The sequence below is a fragment of the Meriones unguiculatus genome, chromosome 2, assembly GCF_030254825.1.
Source record: "Meriones unguiculatus strain TT.TT164.6M chromosome 2, Bangor_MerUng_6.1, whole genome shotgun sequence".
NCBI lineage: Eukaryota > Metazoa > Chordata > Mammalia > Rodentia > Muridae > Meriones > Meriones unguiculatus.
Window position 1 is genome coordinate 120,431,162 of NC_083350.1, and position 20,992 is coordinate 120,452,153.

At 37.8% G+C, this 20,992-nt stretch overlaps 2 protein-coding genes across 3 annotated transcripts in view; one reads left to right on the forward strand and one right to left on the reverse strand.

The window, feature by feature from the left end:
- The window catches only part of Glipr1l1 (GLIPR1 like 1), a 39,780-nt gene extending 33,724 nt beyond the window's left edge, over positions 1-6,056 (reverse strand). The window contains exons 1-2 of the mRNA XM_060378625.1: positions 5,868-6,056; positions 3,167-3,409 (exon numbers count right to left, since the gene is read on the reverse strand). Of these exons, the coding sequence (XP_060234608.1) occupies positions 3,167-3,409; positions 5,868-6,056 (432 nt within the window). The remainder of the gene's footprint in view (positions 1-3,166; positions 3,410-5,867) is intronic.
- A 3,109-nt stretch (positions 6,057-9,165) lies between these two features.
- Positions 9,166-20,992, forward strand: part of Caps2 (calcyphosine 2) — a 52,557-nt gene continuing 40,730 nt past the window's right edge. The window contains exons 1-6 of one of the 2 annotated variants that reach the window (XM_021627210.2): positions 9,166-9,307; positions 13,576-13,687; positions 15,502-15,551; positions 18,427-18,472; positions 18,565-18,690; positions 20,098-20,271. In XM_021627210.2, coding sequence (XP_021482885.2) covers positions 13,610-13,687; positions 15,502-15,551; positions 18,427-18,472; positions 18,565-18,690; positions 20,098-20,271 — 474 coding nt within the window. In that variant the 5' untranslated portion in view covers positions 9,166-9,307; positions 13,576-13,609. The remainder of the gene's footprint in view (positions 9,308-13,575; positions 13,688-15,501; positions 15,552-18,426; positions 18,473-18,564; positions 18,691-20,097; positions 20,272-20,992) is intronic. The other variant, XM_060376926.1, reaches the window with a different exon arrangement.

The window sequence follows — 20,992 nt, forward strand, 5'->3', positions numbered from 1 at the left end:
CCTTCCCATGCCTTACACTAGAGTGTTTGCCTAAGCAGAATGTTTGGGTAATGCTTGATCTTTAATAAAAAAGCATCATGTGCAGTGGTCCCCAACTATGTTTCCTTGCTTCAGAAGACTATATGATTACATGACTCTCTGTTGAGATCACCTCTTTAAGGTTAGGTGGCTATTTCCTTGTTTTCCCAGCATATAATAAACGTGCTGTGTGTTCGAGGGCCTGGTGTGTCTCCATCGCACACTCTTACTGGATCCTTGCTTTACAAGGCTTGTGTTTGTGTTTCTTAGTTTCCTGTCTCAACTAACATGCAAAGAAATGTGGTATATAAACATTGCAGAATACTATTCAGCTGTATAGAAAAATGAAATTATAAAATTTGCAGTTAAGTGATTGAGTGAGATTACCCAGACCCAGGAAGAAAAACATTGAATTTTCTCTCTTATCTGTGGTTTCTACTAAATCTTCAGGATACCAGTGATTTAAGAGGGAAATGGAAAAAACAGAGAGAAGGCTTTAATTAGGGAAAGGGGAGAAAAAATACAGAAGAAGGTGGGAGGAAGACAAAATAAGAGTAAAAGTGAATTAGAGCATCCTAAGGAATCATATTATTACCTATCTAGCTCAAAATTTTTAATTAAATTTTTATTTTTTATGTTAATTACAGTTTATTCACTTTGTATCCCAGCTGCAGCCCCATCCATCACCCCTCCCAATCTCACTGTCTCTCTCTCATCTCCTCCTATGCCCAAGTCCACAGATAGGGGAGGTTCTCCTCCCCTTCCATCTGACCCCAGCTTATCCGATCTCATCCAAGCTGGCTGCATTGTCCTTCTCTGTGGCTCTAGCTCAAATTTTATATGATACATACAAGTCTTTGTTTACAGGTACATGAGTCTGAATGAAGTTTTCTCATCTGAAATGAGTGTGCGAACAAGAAACAATAACAACAAAACAAAAACAAACAAGCATAAACTCCACCAGTTATGAGAATCCCAGTTTGAGTTGTCTGGCAGGGCTGTCTATGAGAACTCCCCAAAACATTAAAGGCTATTGCTATTGCCTTTGGTTGCCTCACAGAAGTTGGAGATAAGTCCCTACTGCTGAAGACACAAGGTACTTCAAACACAGGACCGGGATGATCCAAGTTTCATCTAACTTGATAACCTAATTGTTAAGGGCTAGCTTTCATAGTATGAGAAGGTGCCAACAGGCTTCCAGGGAAGCAAACAACCAGTAGTCATACCAAGCGATGATGCCTATGAACTATAAAAATAATCGGCATGGCACTATATCCCAAAGGGCACAATAATGACACATGTAATTTGGCAGTAACCAAGAGTTCTCTAATTGGACTTCAGGTTTTATCAATAAAATGGAAATCATATATGGCATTTGAATACTAGCCAACTATGTAAAGCGTGAAGTAATGAGTCTTGGAGGAGAACCTACAACTTTTCAAAAGCAGCATAATTATTAACTGTATTCAAAATATTTATTTCAATGTCTACAGAAAAATATAGGTTTTACCCTTCATAAAGAAACCTCACCACATAACAGATGGATATCATTCCAGAAAATTATAATGCAGAGAGCATGTAACTTTGTGTTGCCTAACTCCAGGGGATACATATATAATACAACTTGTGTATGTAAAGATCAGGGATTATAGATCAAGAGGGTGTATAAGCTACACCCATTATATCTCAACAACATGGATTTCTAAACAAGACCTGAAGAAAGAGGTCTTCAATCAATATGCTAACAAGGAAGTGTGGGGGGGGGATCTTACTGGGCTTCGACTGTAGACAAAGATCTATAGGCAACCAAGGAATGCTAAGAGTAGGAAAAATGGTCTTCCCCAGGGAAGACTCAAATATATTATTTAATACCAAGTGGTCAAGCCCTGAACTCATATACATAAGAGTAACATTATACAGACTGAACAGTTTGTATTTATGTATTTTGGAACACACACATACACAAACATATGCATATGTAACAACAATTAAAGAAATAAAGGTCATAAATTTAAGAGCCAGCAATCAGGAGTACAGGAGAAGTGTTGGACAGAAGAAAGGGATGGAGGAATATGATGTGATTATACTTTAATTTCAAAAAGAAAAGGAAAGTAAACTAAATTAAATTAGTGGGACATTAGCATATGGAAGAAATGATTTTTAAGGACACAGTAATAAAGTTATCAAGTTGATCCCAAAAAAAATCCATAGATTTAATAGAGGTATCAAACTGACATGATTCAAGCGTACTACTAATATTGGAATCAGGCCACTACCAAACTTTGGGCAGAGTGCAGGGAATCTTAAGAAAGAAGGGGGAGATAGAAAGACCTGGAAGGGACAGGAGTTCCACAAGGAGAGCAACAGAACCAAAAATCTGGGCCCAAGGTTCTTTTCTGAGATGGATACTCCAACCAAGGACCATGAATATAACCTAGAACCCCTGTGCAGATGTAGCCCATGGTAGCTCAGTATCTAAGTGGGTACCCTAGTAAGGGGAACAGAGACTGTCTCTGAAATGAACTCAGTGGCTGGTTGCTTACCTCCCCCTGAGAGGGGAACAGCCTTACCAGGCTACAGAGGAAGACAATGCAGCCAGTTCTGATGAGACTTGATAGGCTAGGATGAGATAGAAGGGGTGGAGGAACTCTCCTATTAGTGGACTTGGAGAGGGGCATGGGAGAAGATGAGGGAGGGAGGGAGGGATTGGGAAGGAATGACGAAAGGGGCTACAGCTAGGATACAAACTGAATAAACTAATTAAAAAAAGAAATAGCAACCCACATATTGCAAATGTGTTTTAATCTATAGATTTAATGTGCTAAGCTCAAGATTCCAAGGAATGTGAAGACCAGGGCACCTTATGTAGCTTATATAAAGTTGATCAAGATTGGAAAGAAGCAAAAACAACCACAGACGGAGAAAAGCCAGAAGGAGGAACAAGAGGATTACAGCAGATTTCTTGTAAGCAATGTAAAGAAAATGACAGCTGGGCAACATTTTCAAAGACTGGGAAATCTAAACTCTGTACATGGAATACATAATAAGATGGAGGTCTATTTTTTATGGATGTATAAAAAATAATAAAAAGATTGTCTTGTAAGTAAAATGGACATAAGAACCAATTCATAACCTGCCAAGTACGTACCTGTATAAAATGGCCACATGTTTTAGAACACTTGTTCAAGTCGAAGTCATAATAGGCACTTTCATTATACCAACCAGAAACAACTTGACTTGGTGTAACTTTTATTCCACCTAAATATATGTTTTCTCCAACAGTCTCATACTTCTCAATACATCTATATCGCGTTTCAGTACAGGGATTATGAGAAAATTTGCACTGTTTAGCCCAATATTTGGCCAGTTTTGCTAATTCTTTGTCCCAAGTCTGAAAAAATAGAAAAATTTCAATTGATTAGTACATATTTACTTACAATAAAATCATTCTAATAAATGTAATAATTTAATTTTCAGTTACTTTTAGTCCTTTGGTAAAGACATCTTTTTATTTTTTAAATTGTATTTGTCGTATTTGTTGTCTTATCTTAGCTAGTTTCTTATTACAACCAACTAACTGAAGAGAAACAACTTGAAGAAGAAATCACCATTTAAGAGGGTTCAGGACATGATCATTTGGCACCAGGTTTCTGGGTCTATCATGAGGCAAACATCAGTAGTTTCTTCATAGTTAACTAGAAGGAATGAAAAAATGAGCATAGGAAGTGACTAGGACAGGTCCTAGGGGCCCTCCCCAACCTTGCTTCTCTAACAACTTATGATGGATCTCTAGAAGTGCAAGAAAATAGAACAGTTGTATCACTCCAATACCAAAGGCTTCAATTTGACTTCTTGCAATAGTTTTTTGGTTGTTATTTTTCTCCTGCTTCAACTTTTTTGTTATAATGACTACTTTTCTACCTAGATGTCTAGTTTTTGATCGACTTGATACAAGCTAGAGTTAGCCAATGAGAGGAACCTCAAATAATGAAATGCATCTATCAGATGGCCTGTAGCAAGTTTGTAGGACGTTTTCTGGATTAATGCTTTGAGTTAAGCTCACAAAAAATTCTAAGGTAAAATAAATCCTTTATTCCCTAAGTTGGTGATGGTATTTATCAAGGCAATCAAATAGAGACACCAGGCATCACCATGTGCTTAACTCCTTAAAGGTTTTCTTCCTATGTGGAATTAATGCCTAGTACTATCTTCTGGCTAGTTAGACTGACACCTATTATCTCTGCCTTCGTTGCTCTTTATATCTGCATTGCCCCTATCAATACCCCCTTCTCACTAACCTTTTCTCATGGTCTCTTGCTCTAAGAGAGCTCTTCAACTGATGTTACTCTAAATCAAAACCAGCAATAGAACTAGACCAAATTTCAGTGGTCCTGGTCCTTGATACCCTTTCAAAGGTTAATTACCTTTGCTTCTCTGCTACTCCCAAATTGCTGTGTTTTAAACACTGGGTTCCTGCCTGGCTCTGAGACAGAAATTCTGTATCTATGCAGATTAATAAGGGAATCATTTGGATGCAGCTAAAAGACAAAAAACAAAAACAAAAAACAAAAACAAAAACAAAACAAAACAAAACAAAAACTGGCAACTGACTTAAGAACCTTTAGGTTTGACCTCTGGAGAAGGACACCTGGTTTTGCCTTTTCTAGTTCCACTCATCACCATAATTATCCTTTCTGCCATTGCTTCCTTATCCTTCTTATCCTTCCTTACGCCTTCTGGAATGTGCATCATATTCATACAGCCATCAGATTTGCTTTTGGGCCTGCCTATGGGGGTATTTTCTTGGTCGTAGTTAATGCAGGAGGGCCTTGACTTCTGTGGGTGGTTACCTTCCCTCAGAAATTGAGCTCCAGATGTATAAAAAAAGGTAGGTGAGCAGGCCAGGAAGTAAGCAACTCCTCCTCCCCAGAAAGTAGCATTCCTTCATGGTCTCTGTTTCAGTTCCTGCTTCCAGACTCCCACTTTGACTTTCTGCCTTGGCTTCCCTCACACCAATCACTGTAGTAAACCTTTTACTCCCCTAAGTTGTATTTGGTCAGCGTTTTATTACAACAGAGATGCAAAGTAAAACATAGCGTGATTGGTGTGTTCCAGGGTACAGGCCGTTAAGCTCCGGATGATACTGTCTCAGGGATGCCAACCACTGTCATCAACTGCCCCCTACCTCAAAGTGATGTCACATTCACGCCTTCAACTTCCTGTGATAATTGTTCTCTAAGATGCGTCCCAAGCCTTCCGACTAGTCCTAAATGGTAAAGCCTATGGGAGATTATTAACAACTATCAGAAAGGACACTTCCCGAGAGCAGAAGCAATTCCTGGAGAGTAACAGACTTTCATTTCTTCTCAGTCATCTGAGTAGAGAAGATGTTCAAACCAGAGTGCCAAAATTAAAACAATGCTTCCACTCCCTGACAGTCAGACCATGAGCGCTTTGAGGCTCACCAACATTCTGCAAAGTTTTCTACAAACATTTAGAGCTTGATTCCTAATAACCTACGATTCTTACCCCAACTGGCCCATCTCAGGAAGGACAGATGGAGCGGAAATGTACCATTTTTTTTTTTCTAAAACAGCAAGGTCCCTACTTCTTCTTACCTATCCCGATATACCATGATTTATTTTCATATGCCAAGCACAATGTCCTAGGAGGTAAGAGCAATAAAGTTTCTCTTCACTGTTACAAAAGGATTCAGAGCGATTCTTCCTTTTCCTCTAAGAATTCGTCTGCTAAAATTTTAGAACAAATTCTGGTCTGGTAAATCATGTTACATCCCCCTCTCCTGCCTAAAGTCATTGTTCTGGATATCACCCCTCTTTCTTTCTCACCAGGTAATTCATATTGGCTGCTGGAGGTTTGACCTGGCTTCGCATTTCATTATGGCGGTCAATGAATTCTTGTTTAAACTTCGGGTTATCAATACTCGGCAGGGTGGGAATATCTGCCTTGGAAAGGTTGTTGAAAAGCAAACATAGACCCAATGTCCAGAAACAAGTATGTTTCCTCTTCAGGGCCATGGAAGGATGCGGAGGAAACCTTGGGTGAATATGCCTGAAGAGGAACTACTCTGACGACGCTGGCTCTGCCTTACTAGGCTGGCTTATGCTTACTGCCTTTCCGAAGTCAGTGTTGCCATGGAGACGTAAGCTCGTAGAGTTCCGAGATCTAAAGTTTTAGATTCTCTGGAAAGCCTGAGGCTCCCTCTGGTGAACAGTTCTAACCATCCAACTTGCTTTCAGAAGAGCTGAACCACAATCAATTCATAGAGTGCCTGGATTGTGAAAAGGAAGTTGCAGGTGCTGACAATGTGTCGTCGGGCCTAGCTAACAAAATACCAGGAGTTTGCTGAAGATATTGGCGCAAAACGTTTAATCGCTGCACTCAGGAGACACAGGCAGAAGCAGCAGATCTCTTTGTGAATTTGAGGGAGTTCCAGGCTAGGCAGAAGTGGAGACCCTAGTGGGGAGGGAGGAGAAGAAAAAAAAAAAGGCAAATGATTTATGAGTTTCATAGACTCTATTTTCATGCTTAGCATTTAAAAAATCATTTAAAATAAGTTGCATATTATTTTGTCCCATTCTTCAGACATTGGAAATATAGAATAGGGAACTGGTGGAGTCTGTGGTATCCTGAAGCCTTCAGTTATTACCTGGTCAAACATATAGGATTTCGCTTCTATTTCCTTCTCAGTGACTGCCTGGAAAAGGTGAAAATGCTATGGGCATGTGGAAAATTAGAGCCAAATAGTTTCTCCTGGTTAAAAAAAAAATTACTTTCTGATAGTTTAGAGCCTCCATATTATATGGTGACTAGCGGATTCTAGACCATTTGTATCCTAGAGAATAGGAACAGAAAATATGCTGATTGCTCAAATGAAGTTATGAGTCAACTTTGTCTTAATGCTTTCACGATTTGTCAGTTACTGTTAGTCAGCAATAAACCAGAAGGTTTCCAAAACATCTAATGATATTTTTCGGCATTTCTTGGTGAATATCTTTAAAACTCAAGTTGTTTAATATTTAGGTTATTTATAGTGCCATTTAATTCAAGCAAATACGTGTTTACATGTACCGAATGTTCTGTCCTAGCCAGTTAAAACCACCACCAAAATAAATAACCAACAACTTATTTTAATGAAACTCGTTGCCTTTTTAAAATCAGAAAGTAGAAATTAAGTTATAAAATGAAGTCAGGTGCCATGGCACAAAGCTTTAATTTCAGAGCTCAGGGAAGGAGAAGCAGGCAGATCTCTATGAGTTCGAGCCCAGATTGGTCTACAAAGTGAGTCCAGGACAGCCAGGGCTACACAGAGAAACCCTATCTTAAAAAAAAAGTTATAAAATAAAAACAAAAGCACACAGCCAGCAATAACAATTTCTATGGCGCTAGAGAGGACATGTTTCTCATTTATTATAGTCTGACGTGGGCTTGCTGTACGTACTGCTGATATGTCACATAGGCAAACTGAGTTTCTTGCATCCCACACTCCAATACAAGCATAGGTATGCATGTTCTTACATGCTCAGACAGCTTACAGGTACACACACATACCCGAGCTTATGCCTGCATGGCTCTGGCATTATGTAACTGACTATGGCCGATACACTGATCTCATTTGTGTTTACTTTCTTGGTTCAGTGGTGTCTGTCACCTTGGCAAGGACACTCCTGGCTTAGGCGCTTTGTACTTGCTGCTTTGCAGTATCCTCTTTCAAATCTTCCCTGATCTTCCTTTAGTTCTTACAAGAGGGTGCCCCCCCCTTTTTTTCATTGAATCAATTACTAATTGAAATTGCATCTGTTTCTGTAGAGTCTTCCTACCAGACTGTGCACTTCACATAAACAATGGCTTCACTGATTTTTCTCTAGAACCCAAAACAAACACTTTATGCCTCCAGTAAAAGTTTGTTGACTGAATAAAGAAATGAGCATGGTATTATTATGTTGTATTGGTTTTAACCTTCTTGACCACAGAAACTGTGTCTTATTTGCCTTTTGTAGGGCATAATAAACAGTTTTTTTATTCCATGATATAAGAGACAATCATACATAGGCTTATGTATGTATGTATGTATCTTACTTCTTCTAATCTTTGGTACATTAGCAGACTGTTCAGTATAGGTTGAATACATGGAAGACTGCATGCAAATAAATATTGAAAGTAAAGCATGAACTTCGAATGAAAATTTTGTAGTGCATGGAGATGGTTCAAAGGGTAAGACTCCATACATGTTCTGCAGGCATGAGGACCTGAGTTTGAATCCCCAGATCCCACATAAAAATGCACACATAGATATGTGTGCCTATAACTCCAGCATTGGAAGAGGGGAGCAAGGCAGAGAAATCCTGGTAAGTTTTGTCCTTGGTTTTGCTTTTCTGACCAGGTCTCATGTAGCTCAGGTTATGATGTGCACATTTAGACATTAATGTTAATTTTCAAAAGATATCTCAAAAAAAAAAACCCTGTTATATAACATTTGCATATCTGACATTACATTTGTGAAGATGCCACCTGTTGCTATAGGAGTAGAGTTTTACAACTACCCCAAGCTAGCTTTGCCCCTTAATAGCCACAGGTCATGGCCCAAAGTTGTTTTAGACATAGCTAAGATTTTGGTGGGAAAATTGGTGGTAGGCTGGGATACAGGATGATTTTATATTGTTTTCTTCTCTAATATTAAACTGGACTCCAGATATGGTAGTCGCTCTGTGAAATAATGTTCAAAGGAATTCCAGTAAATGAATGATCCACCCAAGGCTGTGGTCCTTGCCGGGCTTTGGCATTCTCCTGGTGCAGGAGAGGCCTGCTGTGAGCTAGTCCTCTCCAGTGTTTCTAGTCTGGGCCAGGGTTTAGAGGTGGGCCCTCTGGCCTGGGAGGTTGTCGGTAAAGCAGAAACCATTTAGATTTAAGAGTGATTTTGTCTGCAAGCAGACTTCGAAACCTGCGGGGTGTAAGGATGGCAGGCACAACTTGTGGGGTGAAGGTGTCCAGGAGAGAACTAAGGGAGTGGTGTTGAAGTCCCTTTTATTACTAGGGAAGTTGGAAAGGCTGGCAGCACGCTTGGAGAACGAGCTCCGGTTGCCTAGCAACCCGAGACGCTGCTCTAAACTGTCCTGTTGGAGGGGAAAGGAGCCTTTAAGAAGCCTTTGGGAAACTCTCAGAAGGAAGTTTTTGGTGGAATCGCCGGGGTTTCTATCATTTCCACCTCTTCTATTCCTGGTTTGGGTTGTATGGTGGATTCCTGTTGAAGCACTGCGAGTACTGTGAAGTAAGATTTTAACTGAAGTAGGAACGACTTTGTATTCAGTTGCGTCTGTTGTCAACAAGGATTCAATGCAGTCTTGGTCCCTGTTTCTTATGGAATTTAAGTATTGAACTGTATTTACTAATCTTTCCGCACTTCTTTGCTTATGAACTAGATTAGATACCTTTATCCTTTCGTTGTGTGCTGGCTTTGTATCTACAAGTTACAACCCACTGATTCACTAACTAGGGGAGAAACAATAACATCTGGAGTTGGACCGACAAACGAGAGGGAGAGAAGAGGGAGAAAACAGGGAACAGGCCAGGAGCCTACCACAGAGGGTCTCTGAAAGTCTCTACCCAGCAGGGCATCAGAACAGATGCTAAGACTCATAGCCAAACTTTGGGCAGAGTGCAGGGAATGTTACGAAAGAAGGGGGAGATAGAGAGATCCGGAGGGGACAGGAGCTCCACAAGGAGAGCAACAGAACCAAGAAATATAGGCCCAGGGGTCTTTTCTGAGACTGATACTCCAACTGAGGACCATGCATGGAGAGAACCTAGACCCCTGCATAGATGTAGCCCATGGCAGCTCAGTCTCCAAGAGGGTTCCACAAAAATAGGAACATGGACTGTCTCTGGTATGAACTCATAGGCTGGCTCTTTGATCACCTCCCCCTGAGGAGGGAGCATCCTTACCAGTCCACAGAGGAAGACAATGCAGCCAGTCCTGATGAGACCTGATAGACCAGGGTCAGGTAGAAGGAGAGGAAGACCTCCCCTATCACTTGACTGGGGGAGGGGTATAGGAGAACAAGAGGGAGGGAAGGTGGGATTGGGAAGGAGTGGAGGAGGAGGCTACAGCTGGGATACAAAGTGAATAGACTGTAATTAATATAAAAAATAAAAATTAAAAAAAGAAGAAAACAAACAAAGAAAGAAACAAGGAAGAGAGGAAGCGATGACTCAGTGGTTAACATCATTGAAGACATTAGTCAACAACAGTAACGATTGTTACTACTGTTAGCTAGCAATAGCACTCCATACTGGCAATGGCTGGATGGGCCAGGAATCTGTTCAGGCTTGCTATTTCCCCTCTTGCTATGTCTCACTTGCTTTTTCAAGTTCTGTACTTTAGCACGAGTGCAGTCCTTAGCATTCAATTTAAAGCTCTGCTTTCAGCCATGTGTGTAAAATCATGAAACTTAGGTTTTAAGAGTCCTTCAGTCCTCATAGCAAATTACCTCCTGAGGCCTCTGTTTTCCATACCAGCAAGAGTAGACTATTGGAGAGAGATCTAGAGCCATGTATGAGTGAAGGCCCTGCAATAAGTGTCACAGTTAAGCAAAGTGAAATTCATGCTTCCAGGTCTCAGCTTGCTCAGTGAAAAATCAGAAGCTTGGGCCATTTTAGCTTTTGCAGCCCTGTCCAAATCATTAGATCCTCTAATTGGGGTGCTGGGAGGCAATTGCTAGTCCTGTAGACTCCAATGTGTCCCTTCTAAAAATATTTCCCTTTCCAGAATTCTTATTTGCAAAGTGAATAACTCACTTTTGTGCCGTATAAGTCTGCATTAATTCATACCTAATTGACTGAACTCTCTCATTTTCTGGGCTTTCTGCTAAGCCCTGAGGAAATAAGTGAGCAGCATCAGGAGCTATCTCTTTCATGAGTGTATAGTTTTACTGAAGAATATGTGGTGCTATCTGGTGCTGCAAACATCTTAGCCGATTGTTTCCCGAAGGACTTATATGTTGGCTTTCTGATGAATCTAACATGGGTGTAATCCAAGTGTGTATGGACATTTGTGATGCATTAATTTGTCTAGTGACTAAATAAATATTTCTTAAGAATCTGCAGTAAACACCAGCCTTTGTGGTTGTGATAGTACGTTAGAAATGCAGAGAGTTAGTTACACTGGGAAAGTACAAGGAATGGCAGGAGCAGAATATTCTGGAGTTTCTATTTGCTGTTCTTATTAATTGTAGACAAAGTCTGGTGATTTCAAATGTTTTACAGTTATTTGGAATTGCTCCAACATTTACTAAGGTATGAAGTCAGGAGGCTGATAATGTGAGTGAGAAAGCCGTGTGGTTGGCTGCTCAGCGTCTTTGTCTTATCTTTGAATTGTGTTTTAGTTATTGTTCTATGACTGTGAAGAGACATCATGACCAAGGCAACTTATACAAGAAAGCATTTGACTGGGGCTTGCTTTCAGTTTCAGAGGGTGTTTTTATGGCCATTGTGGCAGGGGGCAGGAAAGCAGGCAAGCAGACAGGGCACTGGAGCAGCCACTGAGTGCTTACATCAGACTAGGCCTTTGCAACCTCAGATCCCATCTGCACTGGCACACCTCCTCCAACAAGGACACACCTCCTAATCCTTCCTAAAACAATTCCACCAACTGGGGCCCAAACATTCAGATAGACAATCCTATGGAAACAGTTCTAATTCAAACCATCACAGGTGTCAGTTAGAAGTCGTCATGGCAAAATCAAAAGCAAGCATGCTCTTGATCCCATGGCCTTGGATGTGTTAGGCAAGTGCCATTCCGCTGGGCTATAGGCAACCTATCCTACAAATGTAATAGCTTTTGTGATGTGACCAAATAATGGATAATAGGTTTAGAACATAAAAAATTCTTTTTCTGAAAGGATGTCAAGAAGGGAGCCATATGAAGCTCTACGTTATTGTGTTATTATGTTCAAATCTGATGATTTGTGCTGCTTTCAGACTGTGTTTACTTTGGGTAGCTAAATATTCTTGAATATGCTATTAAAGTGGGATTCCTGGCTCAAGGTGAGGGATTTTTAGAGAAGAATGATCTGGGGTGGGCATGGAAGGAAGAAAAAAATGCTAAGCTGCAAGGGAATTGGGGTTAGATTATACTAGGTAGGAAGTAATAGTGATAGCTGCCATCTACGAGATGTTACCTCATTCCACCAGGATGAGAAAAAGGTGCTAATATTCCATTTATTTTATACATTATGAACACCAACTCAGAGAGATTACATTCCAAAAATCAGAATTTTAATATTAGTTTATCTAACAGAAGCTGGCACTGCCATCCTATCCTGAAAACAACAAATAAACAAAAAATAAATAAATAGTACAAATGTCACCAGGATAGAAAACACATTTGCTCCAGTTCTAGCCTTGTGAGCAGAGAGCAGGTATAGCATTGAAGATAGAACCTGTGTGCCTACATTCCAGAATCCCTGTAGTGAGTGTCTGTGAGCATAGAGACCTCTGTTTCCCCTACATTTTAAGAAAAGCTATATCCATGGTAATATAAATATGAAGTCAAAATAAAAGTGCATAAAACTTTGAGGACAGAGTCACTTGATTTAACAAGCAGTGTTCTTTACACCATTATATAATTACTAATTATACTGTTTGGTAGATCTTTTTTTTTTTTTTCAAGACAATGTTTCTCTTTGTAGCCATGGCTGTCCTGGGACTTACTCTGTAGACCCTTGAACTCAGGGATTCACCTGCCACTGCTTCCAGAGTGCTGGTGTTAAAGGCATACTCCACCACCACTCAGTTTAGAAATATTTTCATTAGTCTACTGTGACAGTATCAAAATCCACCCTGGCTTGAGAACTGAGTATAAATAAGACTAGCTCGTGTGAAAGAGAAGACAGGTTGACTATAATTAGTCTCCTAATTTATTGTAAAGCCTCTGTATAGACTGAGTGACTTGAAATAATACAATTGTCTCATAATTTCGGAGGTCAGTGCATAAATTTTGTGTGAATTGCTAAAAACCAACTGCCAGCAGGACTGGTTCTTTTTGGAGGTCCCAGGGGAGTCATTTCATGTGTCTTGTGCATCCTGGAAACTGTTCACCATCTTGTCCATCTTTGGTGGCAGTTGCATAGCATCTTTGTTTTCCCCTCAGACTTGTGATTCCATCTTCCCACCTTCTCTATCTGATCCAAATCCTCCTGCCTCTCTCTTCTAAGGACTTCTTCTAAGTATTGAATGAGCCCAACAGATTAACTCTCCCATTTCAAAATTTTAATCTAATTCCACCTGAAATATTCCCTTTGCTATAAAAGAGACATATCCACAGTGCCTAGACATTAAGACATAGGTCTTTTGGGATATACATTATACATTATGCATTTGCATTACTAAAACTCGATTTTAGTTTATAAAGTCAATAAGGGTTTATTATTAGCCATAGCCATTAAACACAATGACTTCTTTCTAGGAAAACTACTGTGTGTGGGTTACTTAAAATTACAGTAAGAATGACCATTTTGCATTATTTTATCTTCTTAAAAGCAAGGCATATTGCATGGGAAATACATACATCTGAATGGATTTAGAGGTCAGAGGAGTGGCTGCTTCTGGGAGCCAAACGCGGCTATTTTCTCAGCGAAAGAATTCAATACAAGTAAGCATGCCCTCGAGTTTTCCTCTTATAGAACGAAGTCTTCAGTTGCTTCCAGCGCCCTTTACTACTGTTTGTATGTTTACACTCTCAAATATTTCGGGCCAGCATTTCTTAGATTTGAAAGTGTGAGCTGCCAAGATTGAAGGCAATCATTATTTTAAAATTTGCTGTTGATTGATTTGGTAATAATTTTAAGCTTATTGCCTTTTCATTGTTATTGAAAAATTACCAATGTATTTACAGAAAACATAAGAAAAAGAAGAAAATATAAAGGAAGAAGAAAATATCACTTTCTTTACAATGTTGCCCCTATAACATGCTAGGAATTTATGTTTAATTGGTACATCATTGTAAACTGCATATTTAATCACTTCATCTGTAAGCGTTTTACATATTAAAAGCTTTAAAAAAGTGTTCATATAAGATATAGTATAGTTTATATACAAAGGAAGATTTAAAAGATCATAAACTAAACTTTCTCTAAATTGTATACTATTTATTTAAAATTAATTTCCGGTGACCAAACACCTTGAGTTTTATTTATTTTGTACTCAAAACCTGCTTAGCGTAATGCCAGTTACTAACGTTACCCAACAATAAATGAAATGAAGACTTACCTCAGGAAACCTCTAGTCTCAGTGATAGTCATATTCCAACATTGTGAAATTCAATTAAGAATAAATATTTAATGGAGAACCATACATGCTTAAAGCAGAGAAGATGGTAAAATGTAGGTGGAAACAGAAGGTTTCAACAAAAATGACACCTTCACTCCCTGAGCGTTGAGGATTCTGAAAGGCAAAGGATGAAGAGATGATGGACACTAGTGATTGCCGCAGCCTCAGGCCAGAACTATGGATGATTTGGCATTTACCAACTTGCTATTTTTGTATTGAAATGCAGAAATGTTTGCAGAGCAAACTTACGTTTTTATTTTAGTTATGTAGGAAGGGCATCTGGGTTTGTATTGTGAAGAACATCCTTCTCAAACCTCAAGACACAATTGCTTTCTAGTAATGGAATAAATAAATGCAGTTTCTCTCTCTGCCTGGTATTTTACCGTGATATATATTTATTTAGAATTTCGTACATGAGCATTGTATTTATATTCATTTATATTTAGTTTTATGAATATTTATATTCATTTTCTATTCCCGCACTCCCCCCAACTCCTCCTAAGCACCCCAAACTCCCTCTCACATGGCCTGTCACTCTTTAGTTACTATAAGTATATAATTTATAAACACAGCCTGCTGAGTCTCTTCAATGTTGTTCATGTGTCTTTAGGGCTGACTACTTGGGACTGGTTACTTCGTCAGGGGCTTGTCCTTGAAGAAGATCTCTCTGTCGCTGTCTCTCCTTCTCTGTCTCTGTTTCTCTCTCTCTGCAGTCATGAATTGCCTGTAGACCTTCATGTAGGTGGGGCCTTGTAAGATTCCCTCCATCCACAGGGGATGTCAATTGATGCTGTTTTTCGGGTCTTGTTAAAATGAGCACGCTGTTGAGATTTCATGGGCCCAGCTTCTGTCATGTGTATATTTCACAGGAAGCATCCCAGTCCTCTGTTAGTCCTCCTTCCTGCTCTATCCTTGTTATTGTTTGATGGAATATCTTCCCAAGCTGGAGAGAGCTAGGAAGGTGATGGTTATCTGTCTCAGCTGTCATTTTCTCTGTCATAATCACAATGAGGAGGGGCTTGGGAGGTACACTTTCTTTGGAGTTTACTGAGAAAAAATATAATTGCCTTTTTTTTATCTAGTCATGATTATCCTTTAATGGATAAGGCACACTGACTCTTTTTTTTTTAATTAAAGAAAAAATGGACCTCCAGACCATGGATGATCCAGAACCCCTGCCTACCTATGTAAGCTACATTTCTTCACATATTTACTGCTAAACAGGCAAACATTTACATTACCTCGATTAGTCAAAAAACTATATGTATGATGTCATATATACATATACATATATACTTTTATTAGTTAAAACTATATATGTATGTATATGTACACATATATGTGTATGTATGTTGTTTTGATTGTGAACTGCAGAAAAACATGCATAAATAAAGCCTCAATATTATTGTGACAGAATCCTATCTTTTGATAGGATAGCAGGAATATGGCTAATGTTCTATTGTTCTTATTTTATTTAATACTATTCTCACATTTTCCTGAAAAAGATGAATTCTTTCTTTTTTCGAGTTGGATATGCTTGTTTATTTTTACATAAGAATTAAATCTCAGCTGAATATCTGATGCTGCAGGATTCAGAACATCATCAGTATTGTTCAGAAGTGGCTGATAATTTGATCATGTATATGGTGTTGTATATATTTGATCACATATATATCATTTATACACACACACACACACATAATATCGTTCCAAAAAGGCCATATTACATAAATATGTAGAATAAGGCAGCAGTAGTATGATTAGGGCCATCTCAGAAAATGCCAGAAATTCTGTCATAATTCCCAGCTTAAGCTCATTGTTAAGCTCATTGCTGAAACTTGTCAGCAATTCAAACCATAGTTTCTAAAATCAAACATTCTAACACAATGCAGTCTAAAGGTATTTTTATTATACTTACTTGAGAAATGACAGTTGGAAACTATTTGAAGTTTTTGTTCTAAATCAAACCATTATGTTTCTATAAGAACAGAAATTTGTATATGTAGTGAAAGCATTGCATTCCTTTTTTCCCTCTATTTTAAATTTAAATTTTCTTTTTATTTATATTTATTACAATTTATTCACTTTGTATCCAGCTGTAGCACCCTCCCTCATCTCCTCCCATGCCCCTCCCCTAGTCTACTGATAGGGGAGGTCCTCCTCTCCTTCCTCTGACCCTAGCCTATCAGGTTTCATCAGGACTGGCTGGAATGTCTTCCTCTGTGGCTTGGCAAGTCTTTGTCCTTTTAAGATTCAAGTTTACTTTAAAATGATACATAACATCACAAATCATATAAATTTAGAAATTCTTCAGGGTATTTTGATACATGTATAAATCAGGATAAGCATGCCTACTTTATCCGCATATATTAAAGAAATGTAAGACATATTTCATTTTGTGATTGGCATAGTAAAAGTTATCTAACAGAAAATACATATGTATTTTAAACTGTTATGTTGAAGAATATGAGAATGTAATTATTTTTATATTTATATATTTTATATTATTAAAGTTTTCTTTTTCATTTAGAATATATCTTACATGTTACAATTTCAAATATTTGAAAAGTATAAAATAGTTGAAAATGTATTCTTCATATAATTTAGATTACAAGACCTCTTTGACATAGAAACTAAAAGTAATAATTTGCCAAGCTGTACCACACCACACTGATACTTTCTGGATACTAAAAATAAACAAAGTCAGTAATTTCATCTGTTTCTACATGATAGATACCCATATCTTCAGTTATACATAAAGCCTAAGTTATGTTTAAGTGAAAAGCTATACGTAAATACTGAACACAGAATATGGAGATTATAGCAAGAGGTGAGTTAAGGAGATTAGCAAGGGGTGTTTCAGTTGTATGCTAAAATATGTTTTACAATTGATGTGAAAATTTATTATTTACCATATATTTTTATTTGCTCATTATAAAAATTAAATTTATGTTAAGATATAAATAACTTAAATTATAAATTAAATTATACTAGCAAGAAATTTATGCAGCTAATAAATATTTAAATTATTACAAGTTTTACTTAGCCAATTTGTACCCATAGAATGCTTTGTTTGTTTGTTTTTCTCTGAATATGTATACTCAGCCTATAGCTGTAATGATAAACTAGTTGGTTAATATTGTTACTTGCTATAAAATATTATGAGCGGTCTCTTGGTAAAACCAAATTTGAATGCTTAAAATAATATTGTTGAATATTCTCCTGTGCTATCCACTACTTGACAACTCCATATATGGTATATTTAAGTTTTATTTGAATTATTAATATCTCTCCCTCCACTTTGTAAATCTCAGAATTCAACAAAATAGCAAATCAAATCTTGGGTCATAGTATATGCTGATTTCCTTGTAAACAATCCAACACTGGCTGATTTCAAGAGAACGGAGTTGGAAAGAGACGTGCAGTTACAATATAATATAGGCACAGATCTCATTAAGCTTCCACCTGCTCAGCTCAGCAGCACACATGATAGGATAAAGCATGTGAGATAGCAGAGCAGGAGAATCATTAAGATGACGGGCTTTGCGTACCTACTGCCTTTGCTCTTCTCTCATCTGTCTGTGTATGTGTGGGGTGTGCATCTATGAATCAGGGGATCATACCTCATCCTCTTGAGTACTGACGACAAGCAGCCGCCACTCCTACACAGCTTTTATGTGGGTTCAGGGGATCTGCACTACAGTTCTGTCCAGCAAATGCCCTGTTCATTGAGGTACCTTCTTATTCTCACCTTTCTGAGAATATAATGCTCTGAATAGAATTGATTTAATTATAAATTTGTACCATTTTATTATGTCATCATATTTATTATTATCATATTTAGTTATTATCATCATTTTGTTAATGATAACTGTATATAATATCCAACATGGAAAGTTACTGAATATTTATCAAAAATGTCAACACTTCTTGCTATTCCATGGCAGCCAACACACCGTCAGCTTAACTGGGAATTTATATAGATACTGTATTTGATAATGATTTTTCTGTTATCACAGACTCACTTAGAATTTTATGAGCTGCATAGATTATTTCTTTTAGGGTTCCACCACTTGATCTTGGAAGCCTTGTTGACTCTGATGAGGAGGTAATTTTAAGTTTATATTTATTTACAAATATTTTCCTGCAGCAGCAGCACCTATGAGCACGTACTAACTACCATTCCATTTCATTCTTCAGGACAATTTTTCACAAGCACCAAATGGCAAAGTGCACGATCATCCCAACCCACCAAAGTTACGTTCTAACCTGAGCTGGGTGATGCCGTGTCAAAGACCATCCACTCAGCATCATCTAAATGAAGTGGTCAGTATGTATTTCAGTGTGACATACTTGTACATACACATCATTAGAGCTGTTCTTGGCTTAAATATTTTTGCTGATTGGTCTGTGCTCTGCTCAGTTTACATAGGTTGCATAGAAAAATTCCCAACAATGGTCCTCATGAAATACTTTTATAATTTTTCAGCACTGAAATGACATTTTAAATACTTCCTATAAAGTCGGCAAATTACAGGTGTATCTAAGCATGACTTCCAGGAATTAAAAAAAATTGTAAACTGTGAGATCATATTGCATTATCTGAATGACAGTAGATTTGAATTCTTAGAAATTAGTTCAGACTTTAAGCTCCTAGACTGCTATGGAGAAGGAACTAATTAATTAAACTCAACAACCACAACAACAATATTAACGAATACCTCAATCTGGTGTCACAACATCTACTATCCTATATTTGGCTCAGCCTTCTTTTCTGTTGTACTTGGACCTCCTCAGAACTCTCCAGAAGTTGGGCTGATATTTATATTTCCTTTTTGCAGTTTCTATATCTATCTAAGTGAGAACAAAATGTTCACTGACTATTATCTCTTGCTACCATAGAAATATGACAAGGAAGCACAAAATACTAGGGAGTAAAATACAGTGTTCGTCTGGAAAGGGTAACCAGGGCTTCTCTGTGAGATTAATCTCCAATTCTCACGACTGTTTTGGTCAGAAAAATAACATATATTAACTATTTAATTGATAAGCTAGGGTCAGATGGAAGGGGAGGAGGACCTCACCTATCAGTGGACTTAGAGAAGGGTAGGGAGGAGATGGGGAAGGAAGGGTGAGATTGGGAGGGAATGAGGAAGGGGGCTACAGCTGGCATACAAAATAAATAAACTGTAATTAATATAAAAAATAAAAATTAAAAAAATCTTTGATTTTAATTCTTTTATGTTACTTTAGTATCAAATCCTTAGCAGTGAAATGAGTCAAGGATTACTGAGACCAAATGCTCATTCTGATCAATTCTTTTTTAAAATTTGTCATTTCACACACACACACACACACACACACACACACACACACATACACACACACTCACTCACTCAAGACAGGATTTCTTTGTGTAGCCCTGCTTGTCCTGGAACTTAATTTGTAGACCAGAGTGGCCTTAAACTTACTGAGAAACGCAGGCCACTGCCTCCCAAGTGCTGGGATTAAAGACATGCTCCATCATGCCCAGCTCATTCTGCTCAATTCTATCTGCTCTGATCAGTGCTGTCTCAGCTAAATGTTTTAAATATTCCTTCTGTTTGGAACACAGACTATGGTAGTCTTCTTCAGAGCCAAGGTAAATAGTAAGCCTGGCAATGTAACAAGAAAAGTACTATTTTTAAAAAAATACTTTTTTGCTGGACATCATACCTTTTGTTTTGCCTCTAGGAGCAGGACATAATACCTGAAGATTTGCCAGCACCAACAGGCAAATATAAGCAAAAATATCAGCAATATGCAACTGAAATGAAAGAGGGATACAAACAGTACATTCAGAGAACTGCAGAAAAGGCAAAAGCAACTAGCACACTGGAGACTTCAAGAAACAAGATAAATGAAAGGGTAACTCATAGGCCTGTGTAAAGTACTAATGAACTTTAGAGTGAACACTGCATGTACCTTAAAATACCATTTTTGTTCATAGTTATAGAAAGTATAATACTGAATATTTATTTCAATAAGCCAGGGCTCTTTAAGTTATTTTATTTGCATCAAGTAGTTTACTCTTCATGACAAACCCAAAGCCCTTTTTTCAGTATCTTTCATATGGAAAACGTTGTTCCTATACCCTTATATGTATATAACCCTTTTCATTTAATTGATAGTGTTGGCATATATATATATATATATATATATATATATATATATAATATTGGCATATATATATGTTCATTTTATATATACATTATACACACATATTTTTCATGTAGTTGTTATGAACTCTGTTGGGCTACAGTCTAAGTTTTAAAGTTGAATAGGGCTTTTAAACCTCACAGTTTTATTGTAAAGCTGCCATTGCTTCTGTGTCCTTGCTTCATTTGGGGAATCTTATTGGTAACCTTATAAATTGCTGAAATTGTTGTGACTTTTAAAATTAGAAATAAATATCATTTAGGCATTAATTCATCATTATAGAATATTAGGTACAGTTAGTTTAATGGGCACAGGGGACACAGTTCATTGATAGACTGCTTGACTGTAAAACCCTACACTCAATCTCTTATAATGGCCTCCTGCCCCTCTCATATTATTTAATGGCATTTCACAAGTAGAAAGGAAAAGT